The sequence below is a fragment of the Macaca fascicularis genome, chromosome 2 (assembly GCF_037993035.2).
Source record: "Macaca fascicularis isolate 582-1 chromosome 2, T2T-MFA8v1.1".
NCBI classification, from domain to species: domain Eukaryota; kingdom Metazoa; phylum Chordata; class Mammalia; order Primates; family Cercopithecidae; genus Macaca; species Macaca fascicularis.
Window position 1 is genome coordinate 1,623,760 of NC_088376.1, and position 21,771 is coordinate 1,645,530.

Below are 21,771 nucleotides of genomic sequence, written 5' to 3' on the forward strand. Positions count from 1 at the left end.
GGGGCTTTCGTTCCACCACGGGGGAGACAGCACTGCAGGGAGAGTTCTCCGGCTGGCCCCCAGAGGAGCGCACTGTGGTGTCGTGGGCCTGAGGAGGGCGACACGGTAATTCAGGAGGTAGGTGAGCGTTCCTGCAGCAGTGGCGTGCAGAACGCACAGGGACAAGGAGTCGTGGTAACACGTACATCGCAGGATCAGAACACGACGAGCAAGCCTCTCCCTGGCAGAGGCTTTTGTTTTTGTTTTTGTTTTTTTTCTGTCACCCAGGCTGGAGTCCGGTGGCACCATCTCGGCTCACGGCAACCTCCGCCTCCCAGGTTCAAGCGATTCTCCTGCCTCAGCCTCCCGAGTAGCTGGGATTACAGGCGCCTGCCACCGCACCCAGCTAATGTTTGTATTTTTAGTATATACGGAGTTTCACCTTGTTGGCCAGGCTGGTCTCAAATGCCTGACCTCAGGTGATCCGTCCGCTTCGGCCTCCCAAAGTGCTGGGATTACAGGTGTGAGCTCCCACGCCGGGACAGAGATTTTGGTCTTGTAATGAGGCCAAGGGTAAAGATGGTCGTTCTTCTGGTTTTGTGCACACCGAGGCAATGGGGTTCACTCCCTGAAGCATAAGATTTAAAGCGGGATGCTGCCTATCTGCATTTTTTCAAGGTCCTGTGATCAGTGGATATGGCATTTTGCAAAAGATTTATAGTGAAATGCTGCTTATCTTAATTTTTTCACTGTCCTGTGATGAGCAGGTAAGAAAAAAAAGAAGAAAGAAAAAGGGTGGGGGGAGGAACGCACTAGTGGGGTTGGGAGCCAAGTCCCTCCTCTGTCTCAGTAAGCGTCAGATGATGCTCTCATATAATTTCATGGGAAAAAAATAGGCCAAAGAAGGGGAAATCAGAAGGATTTATTCTTCATGGTTCTAAAACATCAGTTTCTGACAGCTGGCAGGCCTCAACTGCCAAGAGAAGACCCTGGCGCCACAGCTCGTCCTCTCTGACCAAGCCTTAGCTGGGGACGGGCCGGCCTCCAGGCAGGGCCTCCCACTGGTTGGATCCCGGGCCACTCTGTACAGAAGACGCCCCCTGGAGACCTTGGGTGGGGCAGAAGCCCCCTCCCCTCACGGACGCCCTGCCGGTCTCTCCTGGGGTGCCCGGTGGGGAAGCACCAGTCTCAGTCCAACCTCCGTCCCTCTGGCTCCCTCCTGCCCTTCCACCTTTCCCGCCATTCCCCACTGTGTCCTGAAGTTGAAGTTTCTAAGAACATCCCCAGCGCCCTGTTGTCAGCTCTGGGAAGTCTAAAGTTCAGGGCTTTGGGTAATTAAACCCAAGGCCTCCAGTGGGCTCAGGGTAAATGACCTGGCGAGCGTTCCTGGAGAGATGCTGGGAGGAAGCTGAGTCAGTCTGCCTCTTTGTCAGGGTGGGGCTGAGGCCAGTGACCCTCTGGGGGTCAGGGCCCTTGGCGGCCTCTTCCTCCCCTGACCTCCACCTTAGAGGCAGCTGGCCCCTGAGACGCCGGCCTCACGGCATCGTCCTGTCCCAGGAACTGGACTTTGGGAGGAGGGGAAACTGGAGGAGGACCCAGCTTGACTCTTGGGAGAGACTTTGAGGTGTTTGGGGACAGGAGTGGGGAGTCCTCCGGGTACCGCATCAGGGACCGCTTCCCTGCTTGTATGGCCTCACCAGCCCGGCACAGGGAGCCCCTTGTCCCTTCCCAGAACTGACCCTCTGCACCCTCCTCCGGGCCCTCTTCTCACTTCCTACCATCTCCACCAGGCCCCAACACAGCCCCTCCCCCAGGCCCTTTTGGCCGCTCTCCACACCCCATGGCTTTCTGTCCACCCTGGTTTCTTAACCTCTCTGGACCTCAGCCTCCTTATCTGTAAAATGGGAATAAGGATACTACTTCCCTTGTAATGCGGTGGTAAAGTCTAAATGAGCGAAGCCCCCTGGCACCCCAGACATGCTGACGGATGCTGCTGCCGCTCTGGGTTTGTGCTTTCATCAACTATGCAACCAAATTCTAAGGAACCCTTTGTATGTGTCAGCTTCGGTGCCAGGAACCTAGAGGTACCAGCGTACCACAGTACAAGATGCTGTGTCTGCCTTCAAAGAGATTTCAATCTGTTTGGAGAGAGAGAAAAGGGAAGCTATCAACCAATAAAATTGTTTGCAAGCCTATAATTCAGCAGGTTTTCAAGACCTGTCAAAATGCCCAGCAATCTCACTCTGCAACTCTGACTCCCAGGCACAGCCTCCACTCGGCTGCATCTTCCGGCCCCGCGTGCGGCTGGCTGAGCCCATCGTCCCGCTGTGAGGAACTGGGGTTCGGGAACCCACACCGGCCTCATCTGGCTTTTCCAGCCTGTCCTCCCTTCCGCACATCAGGCGGACGGCGCCAAACACAGCCGAGGACTCAGCCTGAGTCTCCCCACTGCGGAGTGCCGGAGCCTGAGTTCCAGCAGGTTCTTCGGGGGCATCTGACCGGGGAGCACCGCGGTGAGGACTTCGTCCCCGCCCCCACCCAGGGCAGGAGTTTGTGGCGAGCCCACCCCACCCCAGAACGGTCCTGGAAGGGCAGGGCGGCCTCGCCACAAAACTCCTAGAGGATGGGCCGGGCCAGGGGCAAGGGGTGGCCAAAGGCGCCTGTCCGGGAGGTGGGAGGGACAAAGGCGCCTGTCCGGGAGGTGGGAGGGACAAAGGCGCCTGTCCAGGAGGTGGGAGGGACAAAGGCGCCTGTCCAGGAGGTGGGAGGGACAAAGGCGCCTGTCCAGGAGGTGGGAGGGACAAAGGCGCCTGTCCAGGAGGTGGGAGGGACAAAGGCGCCTGTCCAGGAGGTGGGAGGGACAAAGGCGCCTGTCCAGGAGGTGGGAGGGACAAAGGCGCCTGTCCAGGAGGTGGGAGGGACAAAGGCGCCTGTCCAGGAGGTGGGAGGGACAAAGGCGCCTGTCCAGGAGGTGGGAGGGACAAAGGCGCCTGTCCAGGAGGTGGGAGGGACAAAGGCGCCTGTCCAGGAGGTGGGAGGGACAAAGGCGCCTGTCCGGGAGGTGGGAGGGACAAAGGCGCCTGTCCAGGAGGTGGGAGGGACAAAGGCGCCTGTCCAGGAGGTGGGAGGGACAAAGGCGCCTGTCCAGGAGGTGGGAGGGACCAGCCCGGGGGCAGGGATGAGTCAGGCACAGGGAACTTCGCCAGCCTCGAGGATCAAATTCCTCCAGGGTGAACTCTGAGATAGAAAAGTTGGCCCAGGAAGCTCAAGGAGGGACAGCGGCAGAGGGGAAGACTCTGGAACTCCGCTGGCCCCCACCCGGCCCGGGCCCACACCTGCCGCCCCGCCTGCCCGTCTCACCCGCGGTGCCTGCGGGATTGCTGGAGAGAAAGCGGCATGGAGCCGTGCAGGACCCAGATAAAGCTGGACCCCAGGTAAGTGAGGGCGGCGGGCCCTGGGCCAGTTGCTAAGCGGCGGCGGCGCCTGTCCCCTCCTGTCCTCTCTCCCTCCCAGAGCCCTTTGGCTGCCGCACTCAGAATGAGACAGGACTGAAAATGGGCTGCTGTTCCTAGGTCCTCAGGGACAACGTGGGTTTGGGCCAGGGTGTGACACTTCAGGGCCTTGGCCTTGCCCCCCACCGTGGGGAGAGAAAGATCCCAGAGCAGGGGCTGTGGAAGGCATCCCCAGAGGAAGTGGCAGCGCCCCTCAGTAGCAGGGGGCCGTCCCTCTGCAAGGACTCACCCTTCCTCTGGGATCCTGCTCTTCCTCTCTGGTCAGTGGCCAGTCCCTGGGCTGCAGCCCGACCAGCATGGAGAGAATCCACGGTGGGCTCTTCAGGCACTGCAGCCAGGCACGCCCCAGCTAGGTGGCAGCTTGTCTTACTCCCCTGCCTGGGCCAGTTCTCCACTCCCTCTAAGAAAACGGCCCTGAGGCCGGGCACCTGTAATCCCAGCACTTTGGGAGGCTGAGGCAGGAGTCCAGGAGTTCAAGCCCAGTTCCAGTTTGAGTCCAGGAGTTCGAGACTAGTGTCTGAGCAACATGGCGAAATCCTGTCTCTACCAAAAATATACAAAATTAGTTGGGTGTGGTGGCGTGCGCCTGTAGTCCCAGCTTCCTCCATGGGGACGGGGGCTGAATAGATCACTTGAGCCCGGGAGGTCAAGGCTGCTTGTGTGAGCCAAGACACCACTGCACTCCAGCCTGGGCAACACAGCAAGACCCTGTCTCAAAGAGAAAAAAAAAAGGAAGGAAGGAAGGAAGGAAAGGAGGGAGGGAGGGAGGGAAGAGAGAGAGAGAAAGAGACCCTGAGGGCAACAGACAAAGTCCTGCGCTCAGGAGTGGTTGAGGGTCCAGGATGCACCCCTCCCCCTTCCCCCAGCCCCCACGGTTCTGAGCACAGGCTGGTGTCTCGCCAGATACACAGCAGATCTTCTGGAGGTACTGAAGACCAATTATGGCGTCCCCTCCGCCTGCTTCTCTCATCCACCCACAGCAGCCCAACTCCTGAGAGGTGAGTGGGGACCCTCGCCAGAGGGAACTGAGAGGAGGGAAACCAGGATTGCTGGGTGGAGCTGGGGAGAGGCGGCCCTGAGCTGGTCCACCTGGGCAGCTGGGAAGAATAACTGGCCCGCTGTCCGTCATCGTGGTTAAGGCCTTGGAGAAAGGCAATGCCTCAAGGAGTCAGGGGTCAAAAGGGCAGCACGAGAGCCTGGTTCTGGAGAGCAACCCTCATGTTGGGCCTCCACAAAACTGGCCCCAAAGCTCATTCACACTGGGGCACTGTGACCTGGGGCGCTTTTTCAGACCCCAGCGCCATCTGGGGACTCAAGGTGGTGCCCAAGTGGTCCAGGCCCCATCGGGTCTCCTGGAGGCCTGCATGGCATCCGCCCTGGACGCATGGCATTCTAGAGGGTGGTTACTGTGGGTGACGCGCTTCACAGAGGTGAACCAGCTGGATTTGTTTTACGATCCAGCCTCCTTTCTGAAAAGGATCCAGACTTTTCTGAAAACCCTTCTCCTCCCTGGGGCATTCTGTTGTTGGGTGTGTGTGTGTTTGTGGGTATTTGCCTCATTCCACCCCAGAGCTTTCAGGTAGACAGATGTGTTTATTGTAGTGGAGTAATTGGTTTGCAATAATAAGTCACACTTTTCCACTGAAGGGGAGGGTGTGGGGATCCCCGAGACGAGCTCAAGTTCAGTTGTTGGAAGAATTCCTTGACTGGAAATTTTACCTTTGCATTTTGACACAGTTTCCTGAAAATAACTTGGGGGTGCTCCTGGTCGTCCATCTACCGCTTTGATCCCCCGGATCCCACCCATTCTTTCACTTTAAGAAAAAACAAGTAATTGTTGCAGAGGTCTCTGTTTTGCAGCTTCCCTTTTGCAAGAAGCACTTTTTCGAATAAAACAATAATTAAAAAAAAAAAAAATAGGTGAACCTGCAAAAGCGTCCTCTCAGTGTTGGCCAACAAGATTCTGTTACTGAATTACTTTTCAAAGTGAAAGGCATTGGGCTGGGCGCGGTGGCTCACGCCTGTAATCCCAGCACTTTGGGAGGCTGAGGTGGGCGGATCACCTGAAGCCAGAAGTTTGAGACCCGCCTGGCCAACATGGTGAAACCCTGTCTCTACTACTAAAAATACAAAAGTTAGCCGAGCATGGTAGAGTGAACCTGTCATCCCAGCTACTCGGGAGGCTGAGGTAGGAGAATCTCTTGAACCCGGGAGGTGGAGGTTGCAGTGAGCTGAGATTGCACCACTGCACTCCAGCCTGAGTGACAGAGCGAGACTCCGTCTCAGGAAAAAAAAAATAGTGAAAAGCATCTGCCAGGCGCAGTGGGCTCCCACCTGTGATCCCAGCACTTTGGGAGGCCGAGGTGAGCTGATCACCTGAGGTCAGGAGTTCGAGACCAGCCTGGCCAACATGGTGAAACCCCCGTCTCTACTAAAAATACAGAAATTAGCTGGGCGTGGTGGCGGGCACCTGTAGTCCCAGCTACTCAGGAGGCTGAGGCAGGAGAGTCACTTGAACTCGGGAGGTGGAGGTTGCAGTGAGCCGACATCATGCCATTGCACTCCAGCCTGGGTGACAGTGAGTGAGACTACGTCCCAAAAAGAAAAAAAAAAAAAAAGAAAAAAGAAAAGAAAAAGAAAGTGAAAGGCATAGGATGGGGCTCCGCTTATTCCCTGGACACCAAAAACATTGAGAATCATGGCCCGAGCATGCTTAGAGAAAATGTGGCTCACGCCTGCACTTTATTTTGTTTTCCTGCTGCATATTGACTACCTGTGAAATGTTGGCTAGAGGTCTATGTCTCTGTAGCACATTTAATGCATTTCCCAGGCAACAGGAAGCTCTCAGTTTGCATTCCGACGCAGATGTGGGCGTGTCCTTGGGCTGTGTATGGCTTCACTTCAGATTATCTGAACCAGAGCGGCTGCCAACTGCCAGAGTGTCCGGAGATGCCTGGTGGCCACTCTGTGGTTTGCGCAGCAGGTGGCTGCTACATCCAGTTCCAGGAACCTCCTGTTCAGATAGTGCAGCTGGCGGCACAAGCCTTCCCTTACACAGCAGCTCTCCCCGCAGGGAACACGTGGCAGTGTCCGGAGACTGTTCCCGTGCCACACTGGAAGGTGCTACTGGCACCTCATGGTCAGAGGCCAGGAAAGCTGCTAAACTCCTACAGTACACAGGAAGAGCCCCCACAAAAAAGATTATTCGGGCCAAAGTGTCAACAGCGCTCAGGTTGAGAAACCTTGTCTCACACAATGAAAAGGTTGTCACATTGCTTTCCTTCAAAATGTGCAAATAGGAACCCCAAGGCTGCTCAGAACAGGCCATGCTGAGTCTGCTAGTCCAGCAAGCCTTGCTGCAGGCAGAGTGGGGAGGATTTGGCCAGCGGCCCTCTCTCTGGGACAGGGAAGCTGAGAGGATGAGTCGGGGGTGCCCCAGGCCCAGGGGAGTGAGGCCTGGCAGGATTCAAGGATCCTGGTGGAAGAACCGGGGACAATTGAGAGGGCTCGGCAGGTGAGGTGAGGCCTGATGCCTGCTGGGCTGGCAGAGGAGCTGTACTTTATCCCACAGAGAGAAGGAGCTGCTGAGGGCTCGGAGACTGGGAGTGGCTGGATGAAAGCAGTGCTTCACAGCCATTAATTAGTAATCAGGATGGACAGCAGAGGAAGAGCCTTAAGAAGCAGGGACATGGCCGGGCGCGGTGGCTCGTGCCTGTAATCCCAGCACTTTGGGAGACTGACGCGGGTGGATCATTTGAGGTTGAGTTCAAGATCAGCCTGGCCAAGATGGTGAAACCTCATCTCTACTGAAAATACAAAAATTAGCCAAGCGAGGTGGCGGGTGCCTGTAGTCCCAGCTACTCGGGAGGCTGAGGCAGGAGAATTGCTTGAACCCGGTAGGCAGAGGTTGCAGTGAGCTGAGATCATGCCACTGCACTCCAGCCTGGGCGACAGAACAAGACTCCATCTCAGCAACAGCAGGAAATAGGCAGGGATGCATATGAGAGGTTGTTGCCCTGGCCTGGCATGCGGGAAAACAGTCTGAGGCAGGGCAGCGGCAGGGAAAGAAGAGGAAGTGTGGCAAACAGGCAATTCAAAGAAAGAGCAGGCAATCTGGTAAAGACCTAGGTGTGTAAGTGCTAGTTCTGGGCAATGGCGATGGCACAGACAGAGAAGGAAGACGTGCCTCTGGGAGGATGTGGCAAAACCTCCTCACTTCATTCGTAAACTCTGTTGTTCCTTTTTTTTTTTTTTTTTTTTTTTTGAGACAGGGTCTTGCTCTGTCACCCAGACTGGAGGGCAGTGGTGCGAGCTTGGCTCACCCCAACCCTCCACCTGCTGGGCTCAGGTAATCCTCCCACCTCAGCCTCCCAAGTAGCTGGGACCACAGGCACTTGCCACCAAGCCCGGCTAATTTTTGTGGTTTTTTTGTAGAGATGGAGTTTCCCCGTGTTACCCAGGCTGGTCTCGAACTTAAAATTAAATGCTAAGAAAACTATTTCAGGCAGTCATGGTGGGCCATGCTGCAACCCCGGGAGGTCGAGGTTGCAGTGAGCTATGATTGTACCACCAGCCTCAGCCTTCGCAACAGACCGAAACCCTGTCTCAATTTAAAAAATAAAAATAAAGAGAGAGAGAGAGAAAGCTATTATTCTGGAAGAACCATTGAATCAATTTTTTTTTTTTTTTTTTTTGAGATGGAGTCTCGCTCTGTCGCCCAGGCTCGAGTGCAGTGGCCAGATCTCAGCTCACTGCAAGCTCCGCCTCCTGGGTTTACGCCATTCTCCTGCCTCAGCCTCCCAAGCAGCTGGGACTACAGGTGCCCGCCACCTCGCCCGGCCAGTTTTTTGTATTTTTTAGTAGAGACGGGGTTTCACTGTGTTAGCCAGGATGGTCTCGATCCCCTGACCTCGTGATCCGCCTGTCTCGGCCTCCCAAAGTGCTGGGATTACAGGCTTGAGCCACCGCGCCCGGCCAATTTTTTTTTTTTTAATCACGGCTCACTGCAGCTCAATCTCTGGGCTCAAGTGATCCTCCCACCTCATCCTCTCGAGTAGCTGGGACTGTAGGCACACACCACCATGCCTGGGCTAACTATTAATTTTTGTAGAGACACAGTCTCACTTTGTTGCCCAGGCTGATCTCAAACTCCCCAGCTCAAGCAATCCTCCTGCCTCAGCCTCCTAAAGTGCTGGGATTACAGGTGTGAACCACTGTGCCCAGCCTTAAAGCTACTTTTTATTGAACAAATACTACACGCCAGGTGCTTTGCTAAGAAGCTTAAGGAGAGGATAAGTAACTGTCTATGGTCATAGAGCTATTGGTAAGTGGCATTTTACTTTGAACTCAAGTGTCTGACTCCAACACCCCATACTGTGCTTCTAACCTCCTGGAAGCAGATACGCAATCATGGAAGTAATTTTTGGTTAGAAAGCGGGGATTACAGGTGATTATTCTTTTTTCAAATTTTTATTTAATGTTCCTGTTTTCATTCTTTTAAAAAGTAATCTTTGTTATTCTAGAGACAGTGGGAAATTTAATAGTTGCTGTAAGTATGATTATAGTCAAAATGGTCAGCCAGACAAGCATTTCCCAAAGTCTCAGAAACTTAACCCCACGGAGTCCTTCATGGAAACAGAGTTCTGTAGGAAGCTAAGTTTTGTGACCAGGCGCGGTGGCTCACGCCTGTAATCCCAGCACTGTGGGAGGCCAGGGCGGGTGGATCACGTGAGGTCAGGAGTTCGAGACCAGCCTGCCCAACATGGTGAACCCCTATCTCTACTTAAAATACAAAAATTAGCTGGGCATGGTGGTGGTTACCTGTAATCCCAGCTACTTGGGAGGCGGAGGCAGGAGAATTGCTTGAATCCACGAGGCGGAGGTGGCAGTGAGCTGAGATCACACCACTGCACCCCAGCCTGGCGACAGAGTGAGACTCCATCTCAAAAAAAAAAGTTAAGTTTTGTAAAAGGTGCATTCTAGACCCTCCTTTTGGAAATTTACAATGTAAATTAGCAGATTAAAAATTTCATTATGCTCTGCGGGAATCATCATATTTAACTTTAATGCATTTCCAAAAATTCTTCAGCCGTGGAATACTTTTGTCCCATAGTATCCATTTAGATGCACTTTGGGGGAAATTGAGTTCAACCAGAAAAGAAGAGGTTATCTCCTGCTATCTCCTGCCATCTCCTAAGAAGATGGTTTGATGGGCAGGCCCAGTATCGGACTATGGATGCTAAGGAACTTTTCCTTTCCTTTTTTTTTTTTTTTTTTTTTTTTGAGACGGAGTCTCGCTCTGCCGCCCAGGCTGGAGTGCAGTGGCGGGATCTCAGCTCACTGCAAGCTCCGCCTCCCGGGTTCCCGCCATTCTCCTGCCTCAGCCTCCCGAGTAGTTGGGACTACAGGCGCCCGCCACCTCGCCCGGCTAGTTTTTTGTATTTTTTAGTAGAGACGGGGTTTCACCGTGTTAGCCAGGATGGTCTCGATCTCCTGACCTCGTGATCCGCGGCCTCCCAAAGTGCTGGGATTACAGGCTTGAGCCACCGCGCCCGGCCTCCTTTCCTAATTAGAGTACCAAAGGCGACAGTTAGAAGACACTGCAAAACCTTTTGTGTTGAACAGTCAGAATCTGCCCCACCCTCACCTTCATAAATGGAACAGCCCCCCCAGGTTGCCTTGAAAATCTCTCCCACATCCACGAGTACACACACCTGGAGTCACTGTGTGTCATGGTTAATAGGAGTGTGGGCTTTCCCTGTGCTTCAATCTCCGCTCCTTCACTTCCAGGTCGTGTGACCCTGGGCGAGGTGCTTCCTTCTCTGAGCCTCGTTTCCTGAAAAAGTCTATAAAATGGGGATGATGACAGGAATTCTCACAGGCTATTGCTTTCATTCAACAAATAGTTACAGAGGAGTTACTGCTCCAGGCGTTTGAGAACAGCACAAGCTTGACAAGGTCCCTGCCTCCGTGGAGTTTGCACCACAAGGTGGAGAACCGGCAGTAAGCGAGTAAACAGCTATGTAAATACAAACAGCCCTGATGTGGGCGGAAGGAGGACGAAACGTCACCGCAATGGAGGTTTTCACGGAGCAGGGGGCAGTTAGGGAAATGAGGACTGGGAAAGACTGAGTTGGTGGGTGTGTGAAGGGCAGTTTTTACGCTCTCCAAGAGCTGATGAGCACACGGGGCTGGGGTAAGAGAGGCTCTAGCAATGGCCCTGCTTTCCCAACCATGGAACGTTGGTTTTGGAAAACCACCTGCATTAATTTTGGCTTTTTCCTGTCTGGACTTTGCCTATTGTCTGAATTTTTTTAAATTAAACATTCCTATTATAAAAATCATTCAGGTTTAGTTTAACAAAAAAAGAAAATACGGAACAGTAAAAAGAGAAAAAAGCAGGCCGGGCGCGGTGGCTCAAGCCTGTAATCCCAGCACTTTGGGAGGCCGAGACGGGCAGATCACGAGGTCAGGAGATCGAGACCATCCTGGCTAACACAGTGAAACCCCGTCTCTACTAAAAAATACAAAAAACTAGCCGGGCGAGGTGGTGGGCGCCTATAGTCCCAGCTACTCGGGAGGCTGAGGCAGGAGAATGGCGTAAACCCGGGAGGCGGAGCTTGCAGTGAGCTGAGATCCGGCCACTGCACTCCAGCCTGGGCGACAGAGCGAGACTCCGTCTCAAAAAAAAAAAAAAAAAAAAAAAAAAAAGAGAAAAAAGCATCTACAATCTCACCCAGAGACAGGCACGGCAAATATCTTAGTGTAATTTCCTTTTTTTTTTTTTTTTGAGACAGTCTGGCTCTGTTGCCCAGGCTGAAGTGCAGTGGTGTGATCTCAGCTCACTGCAACTTCCACCTCCCAATTCAAGCAATTCTTCTGCCTCAGCCTCTCAGAGTAGCTGGGATTACAGGCACCCGCCACCACGCCTGGCTAATTTTGTATTTTTGGTAGAGATGGGGTTCCACCATGTTGGCCAGGCTGGTCTTGAACTCCTGACCTCAGGTGATCCACCCGCCTCGGCCTCCCAAAGTGCTGAGATTACAGGGCATGAGCCCTGTAATCCTGGCCCTTTCTCTATGCTTTTATTTAACGTTTGTAGAAATCATATTATTCCTATAATTTTATGTTCTGTTTTTGTAAACATGACACGAAATAAATTTTTCACATCATTGTATATTTGGAAAAATATGTTTTCCAGAAAAAGGTTTATTTTTGTTATAAGATACATATTCATTATAGAATAATTGCAAAAGAAAGACACTAGGGATTTTCACACACGGAGAAAAGGCCGTGTGAGGACACAGTAAAAACATGGGTGTCGGCCGGGCGTGGAGGCTCACGCCTGTGATCCCAGTTAGCAATGGGCTTTCTCTGTGATGGTTTATTAGTTAATGTTTAGGCCGGGCGCGGAGGCTCATGCCTGTGATCGCAGCACTTTGGGAGGCCGAGGCGGGCAGACCAGTTGAGGTCAGGAGATCAAGACCAGCCTGGCCAACGTGGCGAAAACTGTCTCCACTAGCTGGGCAGGTGCCTGTAGTCCCAGCTACTTGCAAGGCTGAGGCAGGAGAATCACTTAAACCTGGGAGGTGGAGGGTGCAGTAAGCTGAGATCAGGCCACTGCACTCCAGCCTGGGTGACAAGAGTGAAACTTCGTTGAAAGAAAGAAAAGAAGGGGAGGAGAGGGAGGAAGGGAGGAGGGAGGGGAGAGGAGGGAGGAAGGGAGGAAGGGAGGGGAGGGAGGAAGGGAGGGGAGGGAGGAAGGGAGGAGGGAGGGGAGGGAGGAAGGGAGGGGGGAAGAGAGGGGAGGGGGAGGAGAGGTGAGGGAGGAGGGGAGGGGGGAGGGGGGAGGGGAGAGGGGGGGAAGGGGGAGGGGAGAGGAGGGGAGGGGGAGGGGAGAGGAGGGGAGGGAGGAGGGGAGAGGGGGGAAGGGGGAGGGGAGAGGAGGGGAGGGAGGAGGGGAGAGGAGGGGAGGGAGGAGGGGAGGGGGGAGGGGAGGGGAGTTGTCTGCAAGTGGAGCAGAGAGGCCTCAGGAGAAATCAAACCTGCTGACACCTTGATCTTGAACTTCTTGCCTCCAAAACGGTGAGAAAATAAATTTAAGTTGTTTAAAAAAAAAAAAGAATACTCAGAAAAGATAGAAAAAAGTAAGAAGATAGAAAAGAAGACACAAATCATCCGTAGTCCCATCACCCAAACATAAACATTGCTAACTTTTTTCAGTATTATAGACATTTTCCTCTTCTTGTTATTTTTTGTTTGTTTGTTTGAAACAGGGTCTTGCTCTGTCACCTGGGCTGGAGGGCAGTGGTGTGACCTTGGCTCACTGCAGCCTCCACCTCTCCCCGAGTAGCTGGGACCACAGGCTGGCAGCACCACACCCAGCTAATTTCTGTGTTTTTAGTAGAGGTGGGGTTTTGCTGTGTTGGCCAGGCTTGTCTTGGACTCCCGGCCTCAAGTGATCTGCCCACCTCAGCTTCCCGAAGTGCTGGGACCACAGGTGTGAGCCACCGCGCCCGGCCTCCCTGAGTGCTGGGATTACAGGCGTGAGCCACCGCGCCCGGCCAGCTAGCTGCTTTTTAACAACTCCCAAAATGATTGCAATATCCATGAAAGTTTGAGAACCAATGGACTATATTTCATGTAAGACCAAGCATGAGGCCGGCTTGGGTCAGGTGTCCTTGGGGTTTTTATTTGTATCCATTTCTCTTTTGTTGAAGTTCCCCCTGGTCTAGTGTGGTGGGTCACACCTGTAATCCCAGCACTTTGGGAGGCCAAGGTGGGAGGACTGCTTAAGCCCAGGAGTTTGAGACCAGTCTGGGCAACGTAGTGAGACCCCGTCTCTACAGAAAATCATACAAATTAGCCGGCCGTGGTGGTGGTGCACGCCTGTAGTCCCAGGCTACTTGGGAGGCTGAGGTTGGAGGATGGTTTGAACCCAGAAGGTCAAGGTTGCAGTGAGCTACGATTGCACCACTGCCCTCCAATCTGGGTGGCAGAGTGAGGCCCTGTCCTCCCCACAAGAAAGTAGCCTCCTGATGTCTTGGCTTCACCATATAATGATGGTGAAATCAACTTAAACAGCTCCAGAATGTCCCATAATCACATTCTGCTTCAATTATGTTAATTGATCTACATTTGCTAGTGTAACACCTGGCACTGGAGATAGAAAAGTGAATTGGGGTCAGGCACGGGGGCTCAGGCCTGTAATCCCAGCACTTTGTGGGGCCAAGGCGAGTGGATCACTTGAGGTCAGGAGTTCGGGACCATCCTGGCCAACATGGAGAAAACCATCTCTACTAAAAATACAAAAATTAGCCGGGTGTAGTGGTGGGCATCTGCAACCCCAGCTACTTGGCAGGCTGAGGCAGGAGAATTGCTTAAACCTGGGAGGCGGAGGTTGCGGCGAGCCAATTTTGCACCACTGCACTCCAGCCTGGGTGACACAGCAAGTCTCCATCTAAAAAAAAAAAGTCTAAAAAATCATCATTCCTGTGCACGGGTGAGAGCCTAGATCCAGTAAGGCCACTTGGATCCGAGGGAACAAGCCCACACCTTCTCCCGCTCCGTCCCGGTCGTCAGCTCTCTGCCTTCTCCTCCTCTAGCCCTGGGCCCTGTGGAACTTGCCCTCACCAGCATCATGACCTTGCTGGTGCTGGGCTCCATTGCCATCTTCCTGGAGGATGCCGTCTACCTGTACAAGAACACCCGCTGCCCCATCAAGAGGCGGTCTCTGCTCTGGAATAGCTCAGCACCCACGGTGAGGCCCTGGGGCTGCCCTTGGGGGAGAACTGAGACGAAGGCAGAGACCACCGTGAGAATTCCTCTAAACTCAGCAACTCACTTCAGCGAAGACTTCCCTGCCACTACCCGCTGAGGGCCGAGGTTTGCAATCCGACCTCCCCTTGCAGTAAGGATCCTCCGCTTGCAAGGCTGTGGGATGCAGTGTTTTAATTCTAAGGGCTGCGGAGACAGCCGGAGACCTGCTCAGCCCACCAGCGGCCTCACTCACTGCTCCCTGCCACAGTATTGCTATTAAAAGCGCTTCCTTCCTGTAGAGGCAGGCCGTGGTTCCTGTGTGGGGAAGTCTCATTCCACAGGGTCACACTCAGCTCCATCCTTATGTCGAGGCGTTTGAAACGCCCTCCCACAGCCATTACACAGGTCCTTGGTTTGCTTGATTTAATTAGTCCTTCTTCCGGCTGGCAACGTTTAAGGAACGCTGCCTAAATGTACAGGTTTTGCCTTCTGTGCCGGTGCCACAAAAGGTTTCAGGAGCCTCAGCGGGCTCCCTCCCGCCCTCACCTGCTCCTGCCCCTTCTCAACAGGTGGTGGCTGTATTCTGCTGCTTTGGTCTCTGGATCCCTCGTTCCCTGTTTCTGGTGGAAATGGCCATCGCCTCGTGAGTGTCCTGCCTCACTCCCCCTCCGAGGGCCCCTCTGCTCCCGCTCACCAGGACTCTGGAGTCCGTGTCCTTGATCCCAGCTGACCTTGAGTCTGGCCCTTCCCAAACTGTGCTAGTTCGGGGATCTTGCACTCCTGGTTCTGCTCAGGGAATGCCTCGCTTTCACATCTGGCACATTCCTCAGCCAGCCCTTTGCTCCCACAGTCTGAAATTCCGCTTCTCCCAGTCCTGTCCCGTCTCCTCTCCCTTGCTCCTCTTGGGGAACACACCCAGAATGCCCAGCCCTACCTCTTCCCCTCGGTGAGCCCCGCCTGTCCCTGCCGTCTTTCCCTCTGGCAGCAAAGGGGTGTCCCTGCAGCGTGCCCCCACCTCATAGGCCCCCTTCTCTCCCCACCCCAGGTTTTATGCCGTGTGCTTTTACCTGCTGATGCTGGTCATGGTGGAAGGCTTTGGGGGGAAGGAGGCAGTGCTGAGGACGCTGAGGGACACCCCGATGATGGTCCACACAGGCCCCTGCTGCTGCTGCTGCCCCTGCTGTCCGCGGCTGCTGCTCACCAGGTGAGGCAGGGCCAAGGTGCCTCCTCCAGGAGCTGGGGAGCTTCTGCTGACCCCCTAGCCCTCTTCAAGGCTCTGGGAATTCGGCGTGAATGGGCCAAAGCCAGTGACGGAAAGGTGGGCATCCCACAGCCAGGACTCAGGGGCACCAACCTCAGGGGACAGGGGAGCAGAGGAAAGAGAGGTCCTAAATTCTCATCACTGAACTTCACTGCACCCTGCAAGCCTTAGCCACACAGAGAAAACTGGACTTGGGGCCATTTGCTTGCTTGCCCCTTCTGCCCACTTTGGTGAATGAGGTTGAGGTCACACTCCCAGACCTCGCTCCAAAGACAGCATTCCGGTCTGGAGGTGAGCGGGAGACTAAGAGGGTTCCCAGCACTCTCAACATTCTGGTTTTTTCCTCCGTCCCCACCCACTTAACCTGGCTGGTGTTTATGGTGGCAGCCAAGCCTCGGCGCAGGAGCCCAGTGAGGAGCGGGGGGTCTTCCTGGGACAGCTGGTTTGTGGCCTGTGTTCCTCACCCTCTTCCCCACGCAGGAAGAAGCTTCAGCTGCTGATGCTGGGTCCTTTCCAATACGCCTTCCTGAAGATAACGCTGAGCCTGGTGGGCCTGTTTCTCATCCCCGACGGCATCTATGACCCGGCAGACGTAAGCCGGGAGGAAGGGCCAGCACAGCCCAAGACTCATTTAGCACCTTTGTGTTCTAAAAGGAACAGCCAGAGCCAACACCCCTTGACAGAGGGCCCCAGAAAAGGGTGGCTGTGGGAACACAGAGGCTCAGGGACTCTGCCAGGGAGAGCAAAGAACTGCAGTAGGCCCAGGCTCTGGGGCTTTGCTCATTACCTTTCCCGCCATGGGAGAGGAGAGATCGAAGGAAGCACCAGGTGCCGTGACACATGCCTGTAATCCCAATGGCTCACGAGGCCGAGGTGGGAGGACTGCTCAAGAGTGGGAGTTCAAGACCAGCCTGGGCAATATAGCGAGCCCCTTTTTCTAAAATTAGACTGGGCGCGGTGGTTCACACCTGTAATCCCAGCACTTTGGGAGGCTGAGGCGGGAGGATCACTTGAAGCCAGGAGTTTGAGACCAGCTTGGGCAACATAGTGAGATCCCATCTCTCTCTCTTTTTTTTTTTTTTTTTGAGACAGAGTTTCTCTTCTGTTGCCCAGGCTGGAGTGCAATAGCACAATCCCAGCTCACTGCAACCTCCACCTCCCAGGTTCAAGCAATTCTGCCTCAGCCTTCCGAGTAGCTAGGATTACAGGCATGTGCCACCATGCCCGGCTCATTTTGTATTTTTAGTAGAGACGAGGTTTCACCGTGTTAGTCAGGATGACCTCGATCTCCTAAGCTCAGGTGATCCGCCCGCCTCTGCCTCCCAAAGTGCTGGGATTATAGGCGTGAGCCACCACGCCTGGCCCATCTCTATTATTTTAAAAAAACAAAACAAATTAGCTGGGAGGTGGTGTGCACCTGTAGTCCCAGCTACTCAGGAGCCTGAGGCTAGTGGACCGCTGGAGCCAGGAATGTGACGCTGCAGTGAGCTATGATTGCGCCACTGCAATCAGCTCGGTGACAGAGTGACACCATCTCTTAAAAAGAAAGAGAGAGGGAGAGAAATCTTGCCTGCCTGACTACTTTCTGTTGCCACCAGATTTCTGAGACAAGCACAGCTCTGTGGATCAACACTTTCCTCGGCGTGTCCACACTGCTGGCTCTCTGGACCCTGGGCATCCTTTCCCGGCAAGCCAGGCTACACCTGGGTGAGCAGAGCATGGGAGCCAAATTTGCTCTGTTCCAGGTAACTACGCCCTGGGGGAGAAAAGATGTTTCATAACAGACCTACAAATGGTTGGGGTTAGGAGGTGAGACCAACAAAGGCTAAAAGTGGGCCCAGACATTTTTTTCATAAGTCTCAGATCTCCCAAGAGGTTTGGAAAATGCTTCCTGTGCTTCCTGCTTTTTGTCTTTCTGTGCTGGAATTGTTTCCCAGGGCTGCCATGACAAAATACCACAAACCAGATGGCTTGAAACAACAGGCACGTCTTGTCTCATGTGCTGCAGGCTAGAAGCCCACAGCCAAGGAGCCCGCAGGGCCGTGCTCCCTTTGAGCCCTGCGGGGGTCTCCAGCCTCTCCTGTCTCCGGTGGTTCCCAGCGGAGTCCTGGGGCTCCCTTTGAGCCCTGCGGGGGTCTCCAGCCTCTCTTGTTTCCGGTGGTTCCCAGCGGAGTCCTGGGGCTCCCTTTGAGCCCTGCGGGGGTCTCCAGCCTCTCTTGTTTCCGGTGGTTCCCAGCGGAGTCCTGGGGCTCCCTTTGAGCCCTGCGGGGGTCTCCAGCCTCTGTTTCCGGTGGTTTCCAGCAGAGTCCTGGGCGACCCTTGACCAGCATTTGTGTCGCTCCAGTTTTTGCCTCCATTGTCTGATGACATTCTCCCCATGTGTTTCTGTGTGTCTTCTTTTTTTTTGGAAACGGAATCCGGAATCTTGCTCTGTTGCCCAGGCTGGAGTGCAGGAGTGCGATCTTGGGTTGGGCAATTCTGCTGCCTCAGCGTCCCGAGGAGCTGGGATTACAGGCGCGCACCACCACACCCAGCGAATTTTGTATTTTTAGTAGAGACAGGGTTTCTTATGTTGGCCAGGCTGGTCTCACACTCCTGACCCCAGGTGATCCACCCGCCTTGGCCTCCCAAAGTGTTGGGATTACAGGCGTGAGCCACTGCACCCGCCTGTCTCGTCTATTTTTAGGACACAAGTCAAATTGGATTAAGGGCCTACCCTATTCCACTACGACCTCATCTCAACCAATTACATGTGAAACAAACTGTTCTTAAACAAGGTCACAAGTACTTGGGGGCAAGACTTCAACATAGCTTTTTGGGGGACACAATTTCACCTATAACACGTATGTTAACAAACCTTAAATTTGTCTACCCTTGCTTCTTCCTTTCCTTTTCTACCTATGACTTCCTAAAATCCTATAATCCATCAACACCAGCAGCAGCACTAGCATAGCTACAGGAACTACCCACACCACCTGCGAGGCACTTTCACACATTGCACTTAAATTTTCACAACCCTAGGAGTCATTATTATTCCCATTTCACAAAGGAAGAAACAGACCTCGAGATGTTCTTGCTCAAAGGCACATACGGGATGGGGCTAGAATTTACACCCAGGTGTGTCTGACTCCTGCACACACCTGTCTTCTCCTTACCCTGACCTTCATCTTCACACCGCTTCTGAAAATTCTCTCAAAGGCATGTTTGCCCGCCTTCTACGCGCTGCATTCTCTAACCCCAAAGATGACTTTTCCACCAAATGCAATGACTTCTAGCCCAGTCTTGGTCTCCTCCTCTCTCCATCCTGTCTCCTTGCTGGTCTTCTACTCCCAAGGCATAATGACTGCCCTACAGTTAACAGAGTGAATTCACATACATTCTCATTTGATCTATGCAGATGCCTCCGAAATGTGAACTTCCAGGCACAAAGTAGGTAGAATGGAAGAGGCTATGGGAACAGAGAGAGAAGTCCCCGGAACGAGTCAGGGATTGAAGGGGCAGAAAGGTTCTGGGTCCCAGATGTACTTGAGAGCAGGCCGAAAGATAAAAGCCCTGTGATGGCCGAGCCTGCCCATGGTTAATGTGGGGCAGCCTGGGCGAGCCACGCCAGCCTCGAAGCAGCTGAGTCTTGCACACAGTGTACTCAGGGAGGGCAGTACTAAGACAGACCGTGCTTCCAGGGCCGCTGGACAGCGATCCTCCTCTTCTTCTTCTCAGCTTTCGCCTTCTTTCTTTATTGTGGTGAAATCTTGGTAAGATTTGCCCTGTTAATGATTTTGAAGTGTAAGGTCTGTGGCATTAAGTACATTCACATCGTTGCACTACCATTACCACCATCCATCTCCAGAACTGAAATTTCCCCAGATGAAACCCGGCACCCATTAAACACATTCCCCAGTGCCCTCTCCCTGCAGTCCCTGGCATGGCAGAGTTTTCAAAGGGCATTTCCATGGTGAATTGTCCATTATTCTAGAACAGGGACCTCAGGCACGTGAGCTAGATGGAATGACTTCTCTAATCACCCATCTTTTTATCCAGTAAGTGCTCACTGGTAGCCAAGGCTGAGAAAGGGAATTAAAAATGAGTTCTTGTATCTTGTCAGAAACTCTAATAAAATATTGGGTAGAAAATGAGAACGTCATTTGCCTGAAGATGAAAATCCCACAGATTTTTAATGAAGTGACAGCCTCAAGCCTCTGTGACTGCACAGATCTGGTGGTGGGTGGAACCTGCCCGTGGAAGGGCAAGGCCCAGCAGTGGGCTGGCTGCGCTCTGTGCCGTGAGAGCAGGCCTAGCCCACCCTTGCCTCTCTTTTATGTTCCGCAGGTTCTCCTCATCCTGACTGCCCTACAGCCCGCCATCTTCTCAGTCTTGGCCAACGGCGGGCAGATTGCGTGTTCGCCTCCCTTTTCCTCTAAAACCAGGTCTCAAGGTGAGCACGTGAAGGCTCCTATCCCATCGTGGGATGGATGAGACGGGGAGAGTCAGGAAAGAAAGGGCCTCAGAACAGACATTAGGCCGGCCTGACTTCTGCTCAGTGTTCAGAGGGGATCTCCGGGAAATGCCAACAATGGCTTTGAGGAAAGGATGACCTCTCTGATCACACAGAAGAGAAGGGAAACCCCCCAGCTTGAGGCCAGCCCTGAGGGCCAACCCAGGAAGCCATGGGTTCAGTCCTCAGCTCCCGGGGGAGGAATGGGTGTGGTTAAAAAACAGAAGCCCATGTTGATGGAACACAGAAGAAATGGACTTTAATGCTAGCCTCACAGCACAGAAGCAGACAGCCAAGTTCTGGTTCTGGCTCTACCATTAACCCGATGTTATTTATGACAATTTTGTATCCCTAAGTCCTAGTTTGGGGATCAACTGGAGACAGTGTTGCTCCACTCCTCTGCCAGGGCTGCTAGTAAAATACCACCTCTGTGACTCAGCATAACCTACCCTGTATTTCCCCCCACACTGCAGTGATGAACTGCCACCTCCTCATCCTGGAGACCTTCCTCATGACCGTGCTGACACGAATGTACTACCGAAGGAAAGACCACAAGGTTGGGTACGAAACTTTCTCTTCTCTAGACCCGGACTTGAACCTCCAAGCCTAAGGTGGATGGCTTGGATGGTGAAAGGATGCTGTACTCATTAGAATATAAGATTTCTGTACCGTCCCTCAACCTTGACCAAACGGAAAGCATTCCGCTTGTCAACACAAGCTGGCAGATGACATTTGACTCTACAGATGAAGGTGAACAATGTGTAGGATAAAATTGTATCTTGCCTGGGGAAGGTGTTTTAAGTTTTGTAATAAACAAGATGACGTCTGAAAATGTGTAACTGGGCCCACTGCCTCTGTCCATGTCACTATTAGCCCTTCAGGGTTGTATATTGCTGGCTGGGTGTGGCAGCTCATGCCTGCTATCCCAGCACTTTGGGAGCCTGAGGCGGGGGATCACTTGAGCCCAGGAGGTTGAGGCTGAAGTGAGCGAAGGTTGTGCCGTACACTCCAGCCTGGGTGATACAGCCAGACCCTGTCTCTGGAAAAAAAATAAAAGAAAGTTTACTGAGCTTTCCTAAAGCAGATGAAAAGAAGAGTATATAGTATTGTGTCTGGTATAAGAAAAGGAGAACTTGGTGAGGCAAATAGTACCAGCCCAAAGTCTTGAAGAAGCCAGGAGCCTCTGGAGAAGACGGAAGGTGACCTTTCCCTGACAGATGTGCTACTAGAGCACCAACCCCACGGGGCCCTGGGGTCTGGGTCAGCCTCGCTTTGTGGGACAATGGCTTTTGAGTCTTCGGTGACAAGCTACAAAAGGAATTTCCTGATGCTGTGGTCATGGAGCTTGATTTCTGAGGAGAGAATCAGTGTGTGGAAGCAAAGGCACCGAGAGTCCAAGTAAAAGTCCCAAATCCATAAAATGCACCACACAGGTCAAAACACAGCATATGGCCAGGCGCGGTGGCTCACACCTGTATTCCCAGCACTTTGGGAGGCCGAGGCGGGTGGATCACCTGAGGTCAGGAATTCGAGACCAGCCTAATCAACATGGAGAAACCCCGTCTCTACTAAAAACACAAAATTAGCTGGGCGTGGTGGCGCATGTCTGTAATCCCAGCTACTCGGGAGGCTGAGGCAGGAGAATCACTTGAACCCGGGAGGCAAAGGTTGCAGTGAGCCGAGATTGCACCACTGCATTCCAGCCTGGGCAATGAGAGCGAAACTCCGTCTCTAAAAACAACAACAACAAAAAAAACCACAGGACACGG

General features: G+C 53.3%; 1 protein-coding gene and 1 long non-coding RNA gene across 2 annotated transcripts; one reads left to right on the forward strand and one right to left on the reverse strand.

The window, feature by feature from the left end:
- Nucleotides 1-881: 881 nt before the first annotated feature.
- On the reverse strand, nucleotides 882-4,199 carry LOC141409596 (uncharacterized). The gene is made up of 2 exons (XR_012430530.1): nucleotides 3,721-4,199; nucleotides 882-2,117 (listed from the first exon to the last, which is right to left on the reverse strand). It is a non-coding gene; the product is annotated as an uncharacterized lncRNA (long non-coding RNA).
- Nucleotides 3,207-20,834, forward strand: SLC51A (solute carrier family 51 member A). The gene is made up of 9 exons (XM_005545271.5): nucleotides 3,207-3,413; nucleotides 4,395-4,489; nucleotides 14,096-14,250; nucleotides 14,819-14,892; nucleotides 15,295-15,453; nucleotides 15,991-16,102; nucleotides 17,109-17,255; nucleotides 19,837-19,942; nucleotides 20,476-20,834. The coding sequence occupies exons 1-9, from the start codon at nucleotides 3,376-3,378 to the stop codon at nucleotides 20,610-20,612; spliced, it is 1,023 nt and encodes a 340-aa protein (XP_005545328.1). The 5' UTR covers nucleotides 3,207-3,375; the 3' UTR covers nucleotides 20,613-20,834.
- Nucleotides 20,835-21,771: the final 937 nt, after the last annotated feature.

What these genes read in the sequence shown, in the direction of transcription:
- SLC51A (XM_005545271.5), top strand. Translation starts at nt 3,376, where the DNA reads ATGGAGCCGTGCAGGACCCAGATAAAGCTGGACCCCAG. An exon ending in GTGGAAATGGCCATCGCCTC is followed by an intron (nt 14,893 to 15,294) that starts GTGAGTGTCCTG and finishes TCCCCACCCCAG; the next exon opens with GTTTTATGCCGTGTGCTTTT. An exon ending in CTCTAAAACCAGGTCTCAAG is followed by an intron (nt 19,943 to 20,475) that starts GTGAGCACGTGA and finishes CCCACACTGCAG; the next exon opens with TGATGAACTGCCACCTCCTC.